At 33.9% G+C, this 19410-nt stretch overlaps 2 protein-coding genes across 3 annotated transcripts; one reads left to right on the top strand and one right to left on the bottom strand.

Moving 5' to 3' along the window:
- Nucleotides 1-404: 404 nt before the first annotated feature.
- On the top strand, nucleotides 405-12965 carry LOC105958547 (coiled-coil protein). Its single transcript, XM_012982547.2, has 25 exons — nucleotides 405-961; nucleotides 1896-2063; nucleotides 2778-2852; nucleotides 3203-3281; nucleotides 3817-3881; nucleotides 4411-4500; nucleotides 4985-5074; nucleotides 5243-5329; nucleotides 5532-5615; nucleotides 5937-6056; nucleotides 6360-6391; nucleotides 6529-6661; nucleotides 6991-7542; nucleotides 7959-8494; nucleotides 8580-8643; nucleotides 8747-8840; nucleotides 8951-9126; nucleotides 10049-10174; nucleotides 10537-10607; nucleotides 11169-11231; nucleotides 11515-11587; nucleotides 11966-12085; nucleotides 12167-12244; nucleotides 12435-12485; nucleotides 12583-12965. Exons 1-25 carry the CDS (start codon nucleotides 716-718, stop codon nucleotides 12682-12684), a joined length of 3375 nt encoding a protein of 1124 aa, XP_012838001.2. The 5' UTR covers nucleotides 405-715; the 3' UTR covers nucleotides 12685-12965.
- A 360-nt stretch (nucleotides 12966-13325) lies between these two features.
- Nucleotides 13326-17465, bottom strand: SCPL51 (serine carboxypeptidase-like 51). Of its 2 annotated transcripts, XM_088817251.1 has the most exons (13): nucleotides 16946-17465; nucleotides 16750-16844; nucleotides 16523-16630; nucleotides 15657-15897; nucleotides 15520-15563; nucleotides 15363-15430; nucleotides 15161-15266; nucleotides 14844-15046; nucleotides 14673-14742; nucleotides 14532-14582; nucleotides 14390-14442; nucleotides 14148-14280; nucleotides 13326-13610 (listed from the first exon to the last, which is right to left on the bottom strand). In XM_088817251.1, exons 1-13 carry the CDS (start codon nucleotides 17082-17084, stop codon nucleotides 13536-13538), a joined length of 1386 nt encoding a protein of 461 aa, XP_088673377.1. In that variant the 5' UTR covers nucleotides 17085-17465; the 3' UTR covers nucleotides 13326-13535. The 2 variants fall into 2 exon arrangements, with proteins under 2 accessions (XP_088673377.1, XP_088673375.1); XM_088817249.1 differs by having other exon boundaries at nucleotides 15161-15430; nucleotides 16946-17358.
- Between the last annotated feature and the right edge of the window lie 1945 nt (nucleotides 17466-19410).

Here is a 19410-nt window from a genome sequence, read left to right as displayed (position 1 = left end):
ATTTTTGTTAATCAATGAACATGATTCATATATCTCGATAAGAATCAAAAGAATTAGAATTGATTGATAAATTTCTCGAAAACGAAAAGTAAACCAAAGATGGCATAGGTCACTATTATTACTCCTAATTCGATGAGAAAGAAGCAGAAACAATTAATGTCAATGGCAATTTAGTCATTTATCATGCGATTTTTCCATATAATTTGTGGATATTTATTATTTTTATTAATGTGTACATCAATTTAAAGCGACAAATATTATTCATACAATAATTTTAATTTATGAAGTATTAATAGAATAAATTCAACACTAAAATATTAAAATTGAACTATACAATTCCTCACAATTTATTAAATAATTTAGTTTAATATAATTATTTTTTATTTGTATGAATTTAAATCCTTAGGGGTTTATAAGCTAAAATTACCCAGAAATATAAAATTAAGAGGAAAAAAAAAAAACCAAAGAATAAAAATTCCATACAGCTACAAATTTTCCCCATCGAACTATTAGTCTGTACTTGAGATCTAACCAAGAGAGAAAGTCTTCTGAACAAAATTAAAGTAAACCCAACCCCCAAATTTTCCACCTAGCAAAATCGCACACGTACAGCACACACTGACTCCGATTACCATATCATTTATTTTTTTCCGATCTGATCTGGTGACAATGAGGCGGCGCCACTCAGTATCCGGCGGCGGCAGTCGTGATTGAAATGCAGTCGGGTGATAATCCACCGGCACTGCCATTTCCACTGAGTCCGTTACTGCTATTGAATGCCATTGGAGGCGATTTGGGAGAGGGAGGGTTTGAATTGTCCAGGTATTTGTTCCTAGGATCGCTGCTCTTGTCCAGAGAAGCAGGCGGCATGGACTTGTCCAAGGTCGGAGAGAAGATCTTCAGCTCCGTTCGCTCCGCTCGCTCCCTTGGCCTCCTTCCTCCACCGCCGGAACGCCCTGAGGTAGTATAATTAGCGTTAATGTTGTGAACTGAACTGGTATGGTGTTTGTGTGAAACGATCAGGTGTTAATTGTTGATTGTTGGCAATGAGGTGATGAATTGTCAGCCTGTGAAGTTGATAAATTTGTTTTGTTCTGCATATGTTTATATATGTTGGGTTAGGAATACGTATATTTACAGACGCAGTAATTTTATTTTTAATTAGGGGTACTTGTAGTGATTCAAAATCCTAAATTCAGTAATTTATGTTTGTACTGAAGTCCCGAGGGTGCAGATCATATTGGGATTTTTTTTATGTAATTAGCAAGGCGTTTGGATCTTGATGGTATGAAAGTATTCATTCTTCAATTTTCGTCTACGAAGATATAAGTAGTGTATATATGCATTTTTATAATTTGTGTTGGTAGTGTGGTCGTAGGGATTGGTTTATAGTCGATCAAGGCATATAGTGGTGTCCAGGATTTAGGGACGTTTAACAGAAATTGGCTAACGTTTGAAGCAAAAGAACTTCAAATTTAATGTAATATTTAGGGCATCACCCAATGTTATTGTGTTTAGTTGATGAGAATTGGAATTGTTGCTGGAGACCTGGTATGGGATTCCCTTTATTTCTTTTCTGTAATTTAAGTTGAAAGGATACAAACTAGTCCTCCAAACGAGTACCATTGTTTGACAAATTCTTGGCTTTGAGTTCCTGAAAAAAATCAAATTAAAATAAAAGATGAGAAGGCAAACTTCATGCTGCAAGATAAAAACATTTATGTATATACTTGATTAGGAATCTGATTTTTCTGAGTCTCATCATAATAAATTGACAGATGTTAAATTTTGAATCTCTATTTCCTTCCCTCCGTAGTTAACCATTATTGTTCACGATGATCGGCGAGTTTCTGAATTATTTCTGACTGTATATATACAATAAATTCTGCGCACAGGTTCCAGCCCGAGCTGCAGCAGCAGCAGCTGTAGCCCGTGTGCTTGCTGGACTACCTCCACATCAGAGGCATAATCTCTCTTCAAGCTCTGAAGAACTAAGTTCAATATATGGGACAAGAACTGAAGGTGAAGCTGTGGATGAGCTTGAGAAAGAATTCTATGAAGAGGTTATTTGTTTTTTTTTTTTTGGCATAAGGTTCCAATATTTTGGTCATAAGTAGCTAAAAAAGCAAAACTTCCAGGTGAAGGAATTATCTCATAAAAGATTTAACTCTTTATATATGTGGAACAGTTCAACTGCAGTGATTAGTCCCATCAATGAAAGGTTTAGAAAGATATTTCATGCGGGCTTTATCTTTGTCATTCTCCATTATGGGAGGTTTCCCCCAAAGTTTGGAATACGATAATATCTCAGATAGCAGATCTCAAATATGATATTCTTGGTTATAATTTTAAGTTCTTATTGTCTTTTCATAAATGAAACATCTCTTGTTCGTTACTTCTGTAGTTAACCATCTATTGTTCATGAAAAATGTGTTCCACATGCAATACCATAATGAGCAATAATAACGTTTCATATAACCCCGCCGGGTTGGTGGGTGGGGTTTGAAGGTAGGGGAGTTGTTTAAAGATGATTGTGGTATCTTCTGAATTTTTATATATGACTTATCAATGAATGTGTTGTTAATAGAAACATCATATGCTTCTATTCGATTTTGGATTGCACTTCAATTAATGGTGCTTAGTTTCAAATGTCTTGCAACCATTGTGATTTTGCTTGTGTTTTCTTTTATATATTTACGATTTCCTCTCTATTGCTATTTCTTCTACCATACAAAACATGCGATTAACAAGATTTGCTGTGAATTTGTTTATTTTAGGAGTTTGATCCAGTTAGACATATTTTAGAACAAGTTCCCTCCGAAGAAAATGAACCAGCATATTTCGAGGAAAAGGTATTTTTCTTTATTCCATCTCCTTGTCTCCATCCCGTACCACTTGTTTTTTCTTGAATTTAATATGATTCAATCACTGAAGAGTTGGGTTTTTTTTCTTGCTGGATTGATATAGTCTAAGTCTTTAAGATAATTTTCTTATCACTTTCATGTCGCCAGCATTGTAGCACCGTGATTATGGTACTCTTATGTTTTCCTTTTGCTCCATGCAAAATTTCCCTGCTCCTTTAGATTTGAAGGGGTTGCAACTAGTTCTGTCTTTTCATAGCCACGCATCAGTTTGTTAGCCACATATTAAACATTTTATCAGCCCGCTATTTCATACCAATCTGTGTTGTGTTCTTTTATAGGCTACTCTTCGACTGGCACAACTGGATAGAATTTCTGAGCGCTTGTCACGCCATGTTATGGAACATCATGAAAAAATGGGTGGGTTTCCTTTTTTAATTCCCGTAAATTTTCTGGATCATTTCTGAAGTATCATAAGTTGCATCTATATCTGTTGCTGTATGTGCCATATATATAGTCTATCTTGCTAGAATTTTTTCATTCTATTTTTCTTCTTTTACATGTCCTGAAGAAATGGGTGGGTTTTCTTTTTGAATCCCCACAAATTTTCTGTACTATTGGGAATTCCGAAATATCATACTTCCATCTTATCTGTTGATCCATGTGTCATATACTCTACATTGCTATAGTTTGTCAGTATTTCTATTATCCAACAGTATATTCTTCAAAACTAAGTCATAGTATGCTATTTAATGCTTGGTTCTAAATAAAGTTGGTTGTGGTAATTTCCGTCTGATCTAATCTATCCTTGCTGTTGGGTGCATGAAATCTACCGACTGCGTTCCAGTCATGGTTTTCGCTCACATTTTTATTTTCTACCGGTCATTCTTTATCCAAGTGTTTGCATGAAACTTCTTCACTTTCTCCATCCCTGATTTGTGAAAACTTGTTTCAGTGAAGGGGATGAATCTGGTAAGAGAACTGGAGAAGGACTTGAAGATTGCAAATGTTATTTGCATGGTAAGCAGGTGACTCTTTTACCATTAACTGTTAACTGTTAGTGTGTAGAGTAGTATAATTTTGTATGCTTGCTGATGCATTTGAGAATATATGCTCAACTTTGGTGCTTGCCTGTTTTTCTGTGCTAATCTTGGTGAAGTGTTTCAGATGTGAAACCAGGTGGACATGTATTTTCTGCCACTGTTTAGTTTTATATCTTCTGAAACTATAATCCTATACTAACATATCTGCTGTAGTTATGAGTTACAGATCACCAAAACCTACTAAATTTCCTAACTCAAACTTTTAGAATCACGTATTTTCTTTCTTTTGTTTTTCTTAAAAATAAAATCTCACCGTCTTTCCAGGTCAAGTAACCATATAATACAGCTATCATTAGTAGAAAAGACGGAAATTATCGTTCGGATTTACTATTAGAACATGGCAACATGCCCCTGCACAAAGTTTGGGATGTGTACCAAATCAGTCCTGATCAATTGAAAATAGTTTTCATAAAATCTAAAGGTTGTCATCGTACTTATTTTTGCAGAATGGGCGAAGACATCTTACCTCATCAAGGAATGAGGTCTCCAGGGATCTCATCGTTACAGAAAGTTCCAAAAAGAAGCAAGCCCTTCTGGTAATTATTTCACCTGAAAGTTTATAATATTTATTGTTCCTGCAATCTATTTTTCTTCTTCAGTTTCCCTCCTACCCAAACCCTGCACAAAAAGCATTTTTACAGGTATTCTCACATCTAGAGTCTCAGACTATTAGCAATATTTGGAAGCCTTTGGGCTTATTTCCATTGTGTTTTGGGGGAAGAATTGCCTTCCAAAGTAACAACTGAATCTACAGCTTCTTCATAATTTATCGCATTTAGAGTTATTAAGAAGAAATAAATGTTATTTATTTGTAAATATAACATTTGTGCCCTCAACGTGTTTGTTTTTGCATTCACATGCTATGAAAGACTTCACTCTGATTCTCTCATCAAAATCAAAAATAGACAAATGGGACTATAATGTTTTTATTGGTTTAATCATCTCACAACTAGTGCTTTCGATGTTCCGTGTCATAAAAGGATTCTTTTATTACCTATATAATTACACTGTGACTTGCAGGACATGCTCCCCATCCTAACTGAGCTTCGCCATGCAGTGGATATGCAAGCTGCTCTCGAAACTTGTGTTGAGGAAGGGAATTTCTCTAAGGTACTATTCACTTGGATATAGATGGAGTAAGGAACTTTCCTATTTTTGCTTCTGCTGCTTCTTTTTTTCTTTTCCTTCTTTCAAGCAGGGTTTGTGCATTCTGCATATTGTTTTATGCCCATTTGTATTTGAAACATTCTTGCTAAATGGCTACTTGTACATTTTCAGGCTTTTCAAGTACTATCTGAATATTTGCAACTTCTAGATGGTTTGTCAGAGCTTTCTGCAGTCCAAGAGCTGAGCCGTGGTGTTGAGGTGAATTGAGCACTTAAATATAGTTATTTTAAGTACAGAAAAGGAAGAAATGTCTTTTCATTTTTTAACTCTTGAGTGTTTGTGTGCCCTCTATATTTCTAAATTCTAGATTCATGTTTCTTGTCTCTTACAAAATTAGACAATTATACTCTGCTTTTCACCTCTTTGGGGTTCATTAATCTCATTAGTTAACTTCATGCAGGTATGGTTGGGCAAAGCTCTTCAAAAGTTGGATTCTCTTCTATTAGAAGTGTGCCAGGACTTCGAAGAGGATGGATTTCTCACTGTAAGTTCCAGTTTGGTTTATATTATACAAACAATTAACCTAATCCTTCTCTGCCTCACCCTTCTGTATGCTTATTCCTACATGTTTGTAGATTAACAGGTTTTCCATTTTCTAATACCCTGACCATGAATTTATTTTGAACTTCTGAACATTTTTCCTGTGAGGAAGTAGGAATTCTAAGCTTTGATGAGTTTGTCAGGAGAGAGTAGAATTCTTCCTTGTTTCTGTACCCTGACTTTGTCAAGTTTATGCTCATGAGAAAAACACATAGTTGATACATAGTGTAAAATATCTAGCTGATTTATCTACCCTTGTTTGCAGGTGGTTGATGCGTATGCATTAATTGGTGATGTGCCTGGTCTAGCTGAAAAGATACAAAGCTTCTTCATGCAGGAGGTTCTCTCTGAAAGTCACTCTGCATTGAGGACCTCTTTGCAAGAGGTATGTTTCTATACTTCTTCAAGTTTCAGTTTAACAAGAACTACATGTGTAGCAGCTATTATCAGAAAATCACTAGTCTGGTAAAGTGCACTGCTCATGCAGCTATCTGAAACAAACTCAGGTGTAGTATTACGAAAAATGGCATAATACTGCTGAAAGACTGCAAATTGTACTATTTTTGCTTATCATATAGTAGAATCTTTCTTTTTCTCTAACTTTCAAGTTCAGTAAATATTTGGATTCTCCTTACTTTGTCTTTATCAATCATATATTCTTGAAAATTGACGATCTGATTTACTGCAGGATGTTGAAAATCCCAATACACAAACTTCTAGGTATGAGCAATATATATCCTTTATTTTAAAGACCGTGGAATATATTTTTTTCTGTGGGTTTTTTTCCGTGTCCGTTTTTTCTTAGATGTGGATGTAATCATATGCATTTCTTTGTCTCTCCACTGCCCCTTGTCCAGGCTTACCTACAGTGATTTGTGCACTCGGATACCCGAATCCAAGTTCAGACAGTGTCTGCTTGCAGCGCTAGCTGTTCTCTTTAAGCTGATGTGTTCATATGACGCAATAACGAGCTTCCAACTTGAAGATGAAGTAAGTTATCACCTACGTGCTCTCTCCTTCTTTCTTTGTTGTTTTCCGTTCTCTTCTATGAAAATCAATAAATTTGGTTACAAGTAAAATTTTAATATATAGTCGCTGACATATATTGTTGTAACATATATCCTATTATACATACATACATTTGCATCTTTATATTGTTGCCTGTCTAAAGCAGCTCAAATTCTGGAAACAACCTTGATTTATGTAACTCATTTATTTTAAAATATAGTAAATCACATCTCACTTTTTAAGCCAACAAAGAATTGTCTTCCCCTTTTTCGAAATTAAATATGTTTCAAGCTCTATATCTCATGTGACAGGTGTTACCCTTCCACAGTGGCGAGCAAGATGGTAATTTATCTGGGGTCTCTGAGGATCCTGCAAGAGAAGTTTCTTCTACTTTTATGGCAGAAGATGGCTCAGTCCCTGCATCAACTGAGAGAGGACCTCCTTTGTCCTCACTCGAGGTCCCACCAAAAAGTTCTGTATCTATTCCTGATACCACAGGAATCCATGACGCCAAGCTTGCAGATCATCCAATTTTCGAAGGAAGAGATGATGGGAGTGCAGCATCAAGCAGTGGATCTCCTTGGTTCTTACTGCGCAAAGATGCGGTTACTTTTGTTTCACATGCCTTACACAGGGGTCGGAGAAACCTTTGGCAACTTACAACAAGCCGTGTAGCAGTCTTGCTTTCTTCTTCAGCAGTTTCTTCGACTAGCATTCATCAGTTTTTGAGAAACTATGAGGATCTGAGTATCTTCATTCTGGCTGGGGAAGCATTTTGCGGGATAGAGGCTGCTGAGTTCCGCCAGAAACTTAAATCCATTTGTGAAGCTTATTTTTCTGCTTTCCATCGGCAGAATATTTATGTAAGTCCAACTCACTTTGATCATGCTATATATCAAAGAGTTCATGCATTAACTCCTTGATGCATTGATACAATTTTATGTATGCTCAAATGTTTCATCTCATGTTATGAAATCTCGAACGACTAAATGTATTAAGTTAAACACATTTTGATATCTGTCATTGTTGACCAACCTTGCTCATCTATAGTGAAACTATGTGCCAAAATTGTAATTAACATAAAAATTCCGGCAGTGAAATGATTTTCCTTGCAACATGATTTATGCTTTATCTGCAAGAGTAAATAGGTTCATCAACTCGCATACATATGGTGAAACTGTAAAATGGATGGATAAATTTCTTGCTTAAGTTCTTGTTTCATTTGTTTCATTTATTACCTTCACCCATCATGGGATTAAGATCATTATGTGGCTTCCAGGCCTTAAAAATGGTGATGGAGAAGGAGAATTGGCAGATAATGCCGCTAGACACAATTCAAGTAGTTAGTTTTCCTGGACTGGTTGGAGATGGAGCAGCTCTCATTGTTTCATCTGATAGATCTCCCAGTTCCAGATCGCATGACAGTAGATCAGTTCGTCCAGTAGTTAGTGGGTCAAAGAGGGGTGGATTTTTTTATTGGCAGGAACACGGAAACCCATTTTCATCAAAATTGAATGGCAGTTCTGAGGAGTATTCTGATTCCCTTCATTCCAACGGTTTGACCTCACAAGGATCGGGAAATACTGATAAGATAGGCCGGCATGCTAAATCCTCTCCAAAAAGTGGTGATGTGAACCATGTTAATGGGACTACTCTTTCAGAAGATGAAAATGAAGATCTACATGCAGATTTTATTGATGAAGATAGTCAGCTTCCTAGTCGTATTTCAAAACCAAGTCATTCAAGGCATAACTCTTTACGTACAAATGATGAAGATATGACAGCACAAACAGGATCTTCCCTTAGTATCTTAAGGTGAGTTGTAGATTCTTCAGTTCTGAATCTATGTAATTCTATATTATAAATAATAAGCATTAATATCTTATTCTATTTGAGTCAGATTGATGGACAAATATGCGAGACTGATGCAGAAATTAGAGATTGTCAATGTTGAGTTTTTTAAGGTACGGTTGTATGATGGTTTCTTTTCCAGGTCAATTACTTTAGCTGTGCTCCAATTTATCTTAATGTTCTGTCTTCAATAATAGAATATCGTAATGTCAACAGGGAATATGCCAGTTGTTTGAGATATTTTTCCACTTTGTATTCGAGTCTTTCTGTGAGCATAATGTCCAACCTAGTGGAAAAGGCTTGAATCCTTGTAAGTATTCTTTAGTTTTTGATGTTTCTTTTTTCTTCCGAAAGAAAACTAATACAGCTTGTTTTAAGTAGGCGTCATCTCCTAAACATCTTTTTGTTTATATTCCTCAGACAAGCTAAAGAATGCATTATCAAGAATATCACAAGATTGTGACCAGTGGATAAAACCTCAGTCTACATCATTTTCTTCTTCGTCCCCGACATCTTTGAGTGCGTCATTCTCTCACATGGACGTCACCCCGACCAGTCCTCCTAGTCACTTGAATCACACATCATTTGGGCTGAAGGTATTTATGCTAATAGAGTAGTATATATTCCTATCCTCTATCTATAAATGGTTTTTGTTCAGTGATGTACAAATTTAGGGTGCAAGTTTCTCCTCAAACTCCCTTCTAATGTTTTTTTTTCTTTTCCTTACAAGAGACGCAAAGCAATGACTCTATTCTTATGTCACACACTAAATTTCTAAATTAAGTAATGGAGTATGTTTCCGTAGGTTGTTTATTCTTGGGTTTTGTTTGATGCTACATGAGTGGATAGTGCACAAATCTATTATTCAGCTGCTGGATTCCAATTTCCAAATGGCCATCATCATTGAGTGCCTAAGTATAGTGGTTAAACTGTTGGATTTCTCAATTCAACATTGTTCAGCATCATCATTTATAATTCAACAGCTCACTCAATGCATGTAGGCCCTAGACACCTGGGTACCGTCAAGCAAGTCTGTTTTGAGAGTATGGTATTAAAATTTGAAAATAGCTCTACGAATTGAAATTGGGTACCATATCAACAAGTATTTCTGTACAAAGCAAGGCGTGTGAACAAGTTTGTGCTTTAAAAAATAATGCTGTAAATTCCTTCAACTTACACTTTAGCGTTCTGTTCATATATCCTGAGCATTCTTCTATGCTCATAATTACCAAATTGATTCTAGAGCCTTAACTATACATGCCATGGAAAATTAGATCTATTCCGCAATAGATGTTTAATTAATAAAGTCATTTGTGATTTTTCTCCCCATCCTCAATTAGGCTCGAGCACCTCAATATCCATCAGGTAACTATATAAATACTAAAATGAGCTCAACGTATTCCAGTCAAATAATCTTATGTGACTGATGCATAGAAAATTAAAATAGTGTAAAATTATTTGAGTGAAAGTTGCATTTCGACTGTTATGCAAGTAATTTACATTGACGTAATGCTGCAGGAAAGATGTGCTGGCGCTGACACTATATCTCTTGTTGCTAAATTATTGCATAGATCTAAAGCCCATCTTCAGTCAATGCTTCTTCAGAAAAATGGAGCAGTAGTTGAGGATTTTTATGCGCATTTGGTATGTTTTTGCACTTGCATTTATGGTACTTGTTCTGCTTCAAGTCCATATGTTCCTGAGGAAAAATATTATGGTTAGATATATACTTCTCTAAATGTGGTGGAAGTTTCTATTTGGCACATCCCAGAAATTGCATGGTTTTGATTGACCAATGATAGCACTCACTCTCAAGCTGACTTGGAATATAAATACCTTTTGAAGTTCTATACAATTTAAGTAGCATTTGTAGTTACTACATAATGCAATAGTTGGTTTCTTTCTCCTTGCCTACCATTATCTTTGTCATAACTATTTCTCTCATAGTTATCATCTTACATCTGCCTGAACTTGTTTGCAGTTGTTTGACTACCCTTTTTTGACAGGTTGATGCTGTTCCGGAACTAACTATGCAGATTCATAGAACAACGGCAAAACAGCTACTCCACATCAATGGGTGAGATGCAATGAGTACTTGAATTGATTGACCTAAACTATTTTCATAAAATCATTGGATTACGAGATATTACCATAAACAGTTCGATACACTTCAAACTTCTTTATTGTTGTATAATTGTGGTTTTCCAATCTTGCATTTTTCACAGCAAGATCGAGTGCGTTTATGCTATGTTACTTATAATTTGAGTGAATGAGATTCATTTAGTTTCAAGAACTTTGCGAATAGGTATTTGCTTGCATCGAAATAGTTTCTGCCTATTTGTGTGAAAATCAAGTGATGACTTACTTTAAATATTCTGCGTCATTCTTTATCTTGCAACTTATCTTCCCTCCTACGAAGTCCTCAATCCCCACCTACCCCTTCTCTTGGTTAGCTCGGGTAGTGGCTTGCATCTGTTCCTTTAAAAAAATATATTCTGCTTTCTTTTATATATTATAGAACTCAATGACCTTATTTCTTGATGAGAAAGGGGAAGAAAATATATACTTCTATTTCTAGAGTTGTATTTGATGATTGCTTGGCCGTATTGTAGTGGTATTGATTGGTAGAATTGAGCAGGTACGTTGATCGCGTTGCCAATGCTAAATGGGAGGTGAAGGAGCTTGGATTAGAGCATAACGGGTAAGTTATCTTGGGAAGTCAGTATGTTTTGAATTGCGGCTTTATCCATTCACAAATCACACAGTTAATTCGTCTAAATAAGGAATGATGGATATGATGCAGTTCAGTATCTAAATTCTTCATAGTCTTCACAAGTCCTTAAATATCTCTACATGTAAATTGTGAATTTGTAAAGTCTCCTATGCGTTTGTTAGCATTGGATCAGTTAGTCTTTATCTTGGACTGTAATAGTTGTTGATTTATCATTTGAATAATATAAGCACCAAACGTCTTCTCTTATTAGGTATGTTGATTTACTACTCGGAGAATTTAAGCACTACAAAACAAGGCTTGCTCACGGGGGTATTTCTAAAGAGGTATTAAGCGTTATTTTAATATTCATAACTATCTATAAATGAAATGGAAATTTGGTCAGACGATATCTTATTTGAAAATTTTGAGATCCTTTGATCTACAGTGTATTGTCAAACATCAAACAGGCCAAACAATATAAACAATATATGCCTTTGAGGTGTGGGTTCGTCGGCATTTTAATTACTGTTTCTCATGAATGCGTCGCGTTTTTATTTTCTGAACATGTATCATGTACACAAATTCAATAGCATGGTTATGCATGAAATTTTAAATGACAAACTAGTATCTACAGTTATTGAACTTTTCTTTCGTATTGAACTGTTGATTGCATAAAATTTGCTTTGTTATCTCAATACTACTTCCCGTTCATGTGAATACAGGTTCAAGATCTCCTCTTAGAATATGGGCTTGAAAATGTTGCTGAAACTCTCATCGAGGGCCTATCTAGGGTAAAGAGGTGTACCGATGAAGGGCGCGCCCTCATGTCTCTGGATCTTCAGGTGTCACTTTACTCGGACTTAAGATAATATATTATATACAATTTGTTTTCCTTTTGATTTGATTGAATCTTCCTTTTTCAGGTTTTAATAAATGGCCTTAAGCATTTTGTCTCATTCGACGTAAGACCAAAATTGCAGATCGTTGAAACTTTTATCAAGGTAACTAACAACAATCGTTATTTGTCAACGAATTACATTGTCATTTGGTGTTTATTGAATGTTACACCAGGTAAAAAGAATATTTATTCGTCCACACACAAAAACACACACATCCATGTTGGTGTGTGTGGATGAACAATATCTGCTGTGAGATTTTAACCGCTTTTCTTGTTGGTTACTTCATAATCAGGCTTACTACCTTCCAGAAACCGAATATGTCCATTGGTCGCGCGTCCATCCGGTATAGACATTTTCCTAAATTCCATCCAGCAATATGATTCAACATCAAATTAGTTCGGATTTTTTTTTAATTTATTAAATGCACTTTAAATTTTCAGGAATATAGTAAAAGCCAAATTGTTGGGTTAGTCAACCTTGTTGCCACAATGAAAGGCTGGAAAAGAAAAACTAGGTTGGAAGTGTTGGAAAAGATAGAGTGATCTTTCCCCAAACTGACTTTTGACCTTTGGAAGAGTTTCGTGGTTCGTTTTCTTCTCTCTTTTTCCTATTTTTATATTATCCTTGTAAATTGGATTCCTTGTTTCCATTTTTTTTACATCATCGATTTTTGAGTTTGTATATCGTCTCCTTTTGTGTGTAATATATATCAACGAATGTAATTTTGAATTATAACGTGTTGTAAGTGCGGTTCTTACAATGAGGGTATGTAGTTCCCATAATTGAGTTCCTTATTTATTTACTTCTACCGGAGTTTTCCCAACTGACTGCATTTTGCTCTCTGTTTACATTCGGACACTATTTGGATCGAAGGATTTGGATTTATACATCTCAAATTAATAATAATAAATTTGTGGAAACTATTGGAATAAGTTGAACTATCAATAGATATCTAGATGCCTTCCTTTTTATTTTCACTTATTCTTTTGGATATTGTGGTGAATTTGAAATTTCTATATCGATTCTTTTCGTCTTTCACTTAAGAGTTAGTTGTTATATTCCCAAATTTACATCCGATGTCGGTCAATTACTACGATATGAGATTCCCGACTTCCATTCATCACAATTAACATGCAATTACAATTTGAATCACATTTATAGTAAAATTCAGAAGGGGGAGAAGTTTTGAACATAAATATAAATTGCTTATTTATATATTTTGAAAAACAAAACAATGATAGAACATCATAATATTTGCAAATTCCCTTACAAAAGATGAACAATTTTTATTTGTTTATTTAGTTATTTTTCTTTATAATTCTTTGTCTACCAATAAAATCTCCAATGATTTTTTTTTCACCAGATAATTTATGATATAATCAATGAGGGTTATCTATTTTGAAGTAATAGGAGACTGTGTTATGCTACCTATCATGTTCAATGCCACACAGGGCTGATCAACAGGTACCTGAAAATCAGACCAAAAATAAATAAAAGGAAAATTCATTATGCTGTAGATACAAATTCTGACAAAGGATAGGGAAATATGAGCAGATAGATATTTAGTGGTCTCAGAGAGAGAGAGAGTTAAGTGCACAAGGAGATAATGATTAGGACAACTCAAACAGAAACATAAACTGCTGACACTAAATCCAACACACACACTGCACATTTACTGTGTGCAAATTGTTATAAACTTTATAAATTAAGGTGAAAATTTCTGTTCCGAATCGGATTTTTTCCGGATTGAAATTGACAGAATTCGAAAATCGCATTTTTGTTATACACTCATCATACCATAAAATACATTATCATATAGATATTATAAAAGTAATTTTTTTATTTTCTTTTTTGAAATTAAATAGGATTTTTTTAATCAAAATCTGATGTACAAATCTTTTTAAAATATTTAAAATGAAATTTTCAAAAAGGATTAGAAATGAACCGAAACCGCAATCGAAACCGAACCGAAACAAAGAAAAGAGAAAAGAATTAGTAGACTTACAAAATGACCAGCTCCAAGAATCCAGTAGAAATGTAGGTTTTTGTATGATTTGAAGAAACCCTTTGTGATTTTCTCTCCACCACAGAAAAGTGGTGTTCTGGGCATGCTCAAGAAAGTTTTGATCCCATCCCACCTGATATTTATTTCAATTATTTCTAATTAATAAAATATTTATTATTTATTTATTTATTTATTATTACAAAAATTGATGACAAACTTTGGCACTGTAACCTATGACTTACTTCAGCTTTTCAACCCATGCTTCAGTTCCCTTGGTTGAGCAAATCACATCCAGCTACAATTATATATCAGTTTTCAGTTTATATATTTAACAAAATATATATTTTCTACTTTATATATATATATATAACAAAATTCTCTTACTTGACCACTGTATACAGTTACATTGACTCCCTTTGCCAGCAGTTCATCCACCTGCACAACATATTATTATTAATCATATTCATTTCATTTTTATATTCAATAAAAATAAGGTTAATTATACTTAATTAAGTTTATAATTACCTCATTGATCCTAGGCCTCATGAAATCTCCTTCCAATGCTGTAAAAACAAGATCTGATTGCCCACCCCACCTGGTAAAAAAATACCGATTCCACCCCTCGATTATTATTATTTGACGAAAAAATGCAACATTTTTTATTACAATGTTTTTAGGGAAATAATAATAACTCACGTAACATTGGCTGGTATAATCTTGAGTTTCTTCTTGATCACACCATTCATCAAACTATCAATATCACCATCGCCACCGGGTGTAACGGACCTCAACGAATTTAAATATCTCGAATATCTTTTAATCGCAATTTGTTGAGTCAACTCAGAAGCTGTCATTGATACAGGGTCCATCCCGGAATCCAACAAGAAATTGTAGAAATCCTGTAATAACAAGAATCGAAAGAAGAAGAAGAAAAAATGATTTTTTTAGAGTATTTTTTTGATTAAAAAAATCCGGGATTGAGGTAAATAATTTTTAATTTTAATTTTTATTACCACTGAATTGCTATTGGAACTGATCACTTCTTCCAGCCTACTCCATGTATCGGTCGCCTCTACAAAATTCCCCGCCTCGAGTTCTTCACTTATTTGTTTCGCCAAACTGTTTTTTTTTTCGAAAATGAATTCATTAGCAAACAATATAATTAATTTTATTTTATTTTTCATAATGTAAGAAAATGAACTAAAAACACGAGACCTGTTTGATTGCACCAGGCCATTCTTGTCCAGTCTCGACACATCTTTTAGGAGCGGACCCCACGAAAACTACACAATCAACGAAAAACAGCTACTAATAATTTTATTTTTATTTTTTCGTCATTTAAAAAAATTCACAATCGAAAAAAAGTTCGTACCACGAAATCTTCGGGCGAAATCCAAGTGTCCCCCAACGCAATTCCTGTATTTATAAAAAAAAATCCCAATATTCAAGATTCAATTTTTATTTTCTTGGTTCACACATTGTAGTGAAATCTTGAAATTACATAAATACCTCCGAGCTTGAGCTTGAGTTTCCCGGATTCAATAGCTTTGAGAGCAGATAAACCGAGGGTAACAGCGTACTTTCCACCGTAAGACTCGGCTACTATATAAAGAGGGCTGTTTTGAAGGGTAACATTTCGGTTGAAAACATGAATCAAAAGTGTAGTTAAATCAGTTGCAGCTTCATCATCTGTTTTCACCAATACCTTTTCATCCTCCACAAAACTATACCCTGTCCCTACTGGATTATCCTACACCAAAATACATACATAGTATAAATATATATATATATATATATATATATATATATATATATATATATATATATATTTGAATAATTATATATAGGGTAAATTACGGTCAGCCCCTGAGGTAAGGTCGAATTACGAAAATACCCTTCATGTTTGGGTAATTACAACCATCACCCTTCAACTATGAATCTTCTTGCACGTCCACCCATATAGTGTCAGATTCAATAGAATCTTCTAGATTCCGTGGAATATTCCTCTGGTTTGTACTCGTTTTGTGCAAAAATGCAGTATTTTGATGCACCGCAGTATATGATATTTACAAGCAAAGAGACACATCTTATGATCATCTTTGTTTCAACATGTGGAGCACAAATGAGGTAAAACGGGTACAAACTGGAGAATATTCCACATAATCTAGAAGATTTCACTAAATTTGACACTGCAAGTTCGGACGTGTAAAAAGATTCATAGATGAGGTTGGTGATTGTAATTACCCAAACATGAGGGGTATTTTCATAATTTGACTTACCTCAACAGGTGACAGTAATTTATCTTATAATATATAAATAAAAAAGGAAAAAGAATATTAAGAAAAAGAGATATTTGGATAAAATGAAAATCTCACCACAAACAAGAGATCTGCTTTGTTAAGCCAAGTAGAGTTTCTTGGCTTCAAGAATGTGTCTATTGGCCCAACTTCTTCAAAATTCCCAATCCCAACTCCAGAAGCACCCTTTCACAAATTCCCAAAAATTCAATTTTAATTATTTATATATATATATATATTCAATATTTAAAATAAAAAATAAATAATAATCATTAAAATAATCAAGAAAAAGAAAAATGACTGACAGGTCCACCCTGCAACCAAAGTATGATCGGCCATGGCTTTTTTGGATCTTCAGTTCTGTATGGACTTTTGTAATACCACCAAAACATATGTGCTTCTGTTTATATATAATATATATACACACACATATACATACAAAAAAAAATTATAAATATATATAATATGTGAAATTGAAAAAAAAAAAAAAAAAAAACTTACTGGGCCTGACTTCAACATAACCCCAAGCTTCTGATCCATCCTCTGTTCTTGCAGCGTTGACCATTAAACCTCCATTAATGAATTGTAGGAAGAACACAACACACAGAAGAACAGAATACACAACGTCGGATTTTCCCATTTACAACTACACACAAAAAAATATATATATATGAGCAGTAATATAATGGGGAAGGTAAAAGTGTAATATATATATATATATGTATGTATATATATGTGTGTGTGTGTGTGTGTAATGGAGGTGTTCTTGGAGTTCTTGTTTCTGACTCCAACAGAAACAACCAAAAAATACGGCAGCTTTGATTTTACAAAAAAGAAAAATAGAAGTGATAAGAATTTTGACTTTACAGATGATGTATCTTTGATTTTTCAGTCCAAGAAAATATATATATATTATATATATAAATGTGTGTGTGTGTATATATATATATATATATATATATATATATATATATATATATATATATATATTTAATTGGTTTGAGATCTGTCCAGTTGTTGCACTGATTTATAGTGATCGCAATCATTAAAATAGTACATGTGTTGTCTGTGAGGGTTTAAACTTTAATGTTGTTTATGTTTATATTAGGGTTTTCTTAATTATTAAATTAAATAGTTTAAACAAGGCATGTTGCTTTATTCCTAAATATAAATTTCTTTGTCGGTTTTTTTTTGGTTGCTAAAATTATTATTAAATGAAAAGTAATAATATCATTTGTTACAATAACTCCTAGTTGCACTATAATCCGAATGATATTTGCTTAATTTTAATATTATTACATTAAATTTTGTGAATTTCGAGCCAATTGCATATTTGGATCTTATGTTTCTTTAACGGTTTATTTGATGCTACACCCTGTGAAATACAACGATTGATTATTAACCGTTGATTTGCACATATCACATAAACAGTTGACTGAAATAAAAGGGATGAAGTCAAGGTTTTCAGTTTCATTAATTAAATTTATTTTAAGCAATTCTTAGTTATTGATTGTTGATATTAAAGTAAACGATCAATTTTCCTTGTGTGGACTAATTTAAATTTAATGATGATTAATCACTCAATGTCCAACTATTGCTAGAAAATATTAATTTAATTTATTTTCAAATAAGTAAATATAGAGCAAGAAGTTTTGAGTGTTAATCTTTTTTTCATTATAGGGAAAGTTTTGAGTATTAATTTAACTACATTTTATTGCTCATTTTATGCAATATATAAAATATTGGGGGTGTATAAGCAATATTTTATAATTATAGGTTATTATGGTGGGGCAAAAGTTAATAGGAAGATTTTTGTGGCAGTAGATAGTCTTATCTTTTTTGCTGTTAAGAAAAGGACTTGAATCAACAAAGTCTTTTTCATCTCCCCTTTTGTCCCAATTATTTTTTTTAGGTGAAGTGTTTAGTTTTATTTTCTTAGGGATGGCAATTTTTACCCGACCCGCGGGTACCCGCTCCGCCCCGCCCCGAAATTTCCGGGTAATACCCGCCCCGCAAATAAATGGGGCGCATACGGGTTCTAATTTTTCACCCGAAAACGGGTTCGGGGCGGGTGCGGGTTTGTATATACCCGCCCCGCAGACCCGCCCCGTACCCGCCCCGCATATATATATATATATATATATATATATATATATATATATATATATATATATATATATATATATATATATATATATATATATATATATATATATATATATATATATATATATATATATATATATATATATATATATTATTTTATAATATCATTATAATATATTTAATATCTTGATTTAAAATTATTGTTTTCATTAGGGTTATTCAATTTTTTTTTTTTTATTATTTTTTTTAATTTTTTCTTCAGCTTTACGGGTCTTTTGGCGGGGCGGGTACCCGCGGGTTTTCCACGGGGCGGGTACGGGTTGAGAAAATTTAAACCCGTTGCGGGGCGGGGCGGGTGCGGGTTGAACGGGTTTGTTAACGGGGCGGGTGCGGGGAATGCAAAACCCGCCCCAAACCCGCCCTAATTTTCTTTCTTATGAAAATATATTAGTGGCTACTCATTAGGAAAAAAGAAAGGGATATTAATCTTCTATTATCAATTAGAGAATATTGATTATGAACTCTTAATTATAGATAATAATTCGGGGTTGTAATGTTCGCTCTAGATAAGCATCGGGATAACATTATCGTTGAAGTTGATTCCAGTGTTGTGTGGTTATAGAGGAGGGAATCGAGCAGCTCACGAAGTAGGTCGTCTTTAATTTAAGGATAAATTACAACCATCCCTGACGTATTGTTAAATTACAAAAACTCCATTTTGTTTAAATAATTACATCTACCCCTCAACTATAAATCTTTTTACACATCCACCTTTATGGTCTCAAATTCAATATAATTGTCTAGATTTCGTGGAATGTTCTCTAGTTTGTACTCGTTTTGTGTAAAATGCAGTTTATGAT

Source organism: Erythranthe guttata, chromosome 4 (assembly GCF_056151865.1).
Source record: "Erythranthe guttata isolate IM_541 chromosome 4, IM_541, whole genome shotgun sequence".
NCBI lineage: Eukaryota > Viridiplantae > Streptophyta > Magnoliopsida > Lamiales > Phrymaceae > Erythranthe > Erythranthe guttata.
This window is presented reverse-complemented; position numbering and strand designations above follow the sequence as displayed.

Excerpts from the sequence above, each read along its gene's own strand:
- LOC105958547 (XM_012982547.2), top strand. The coding sequence starts at position 716 with ATGCAGTCGGGTGATAATCCACCGGCACTGCCATTTCCACTGAGTCCG. Across the intron at positions 5,330-5,531 it reads AGCTGAGCCGTGGTGTTGAG|GTATGGTTGGGCAAAGCTCT; the intron begins GTGAATTGAGCA and ends AACTTCATGCAG. Across the intron at positions 11,232-11,514 it reads CTTGGATTAGAGCATAACGG|GTATGTTGATTTACTACTCG; the intron begins GTAAGTTATCTT and ends TTCTCTTATTAG.
- SCPL51 (XM_088817249.1), bottom strand. The coding sequence starts at position 17,084 with ATGGGAAAATCCGACGTTGTGTATTCTGTTCTTCTGTGTGTTGTGTTC. Across the intron at positions 16,845-16,945 it reads TTATGTTGAAGTCAGGCCCA|AAGCACATATGTTTTGGTGG; the intron begins GTAAGTTTTTTT and ends ATATATAAACAG. Across the intron at positions 14,281-14,389 it reads GCATGGGTTGAAAAGCTGAA|GTGGGATGGGATCAAAACTT; the intron begins GTAAGTCATAGG and ends AATAAATATCAG.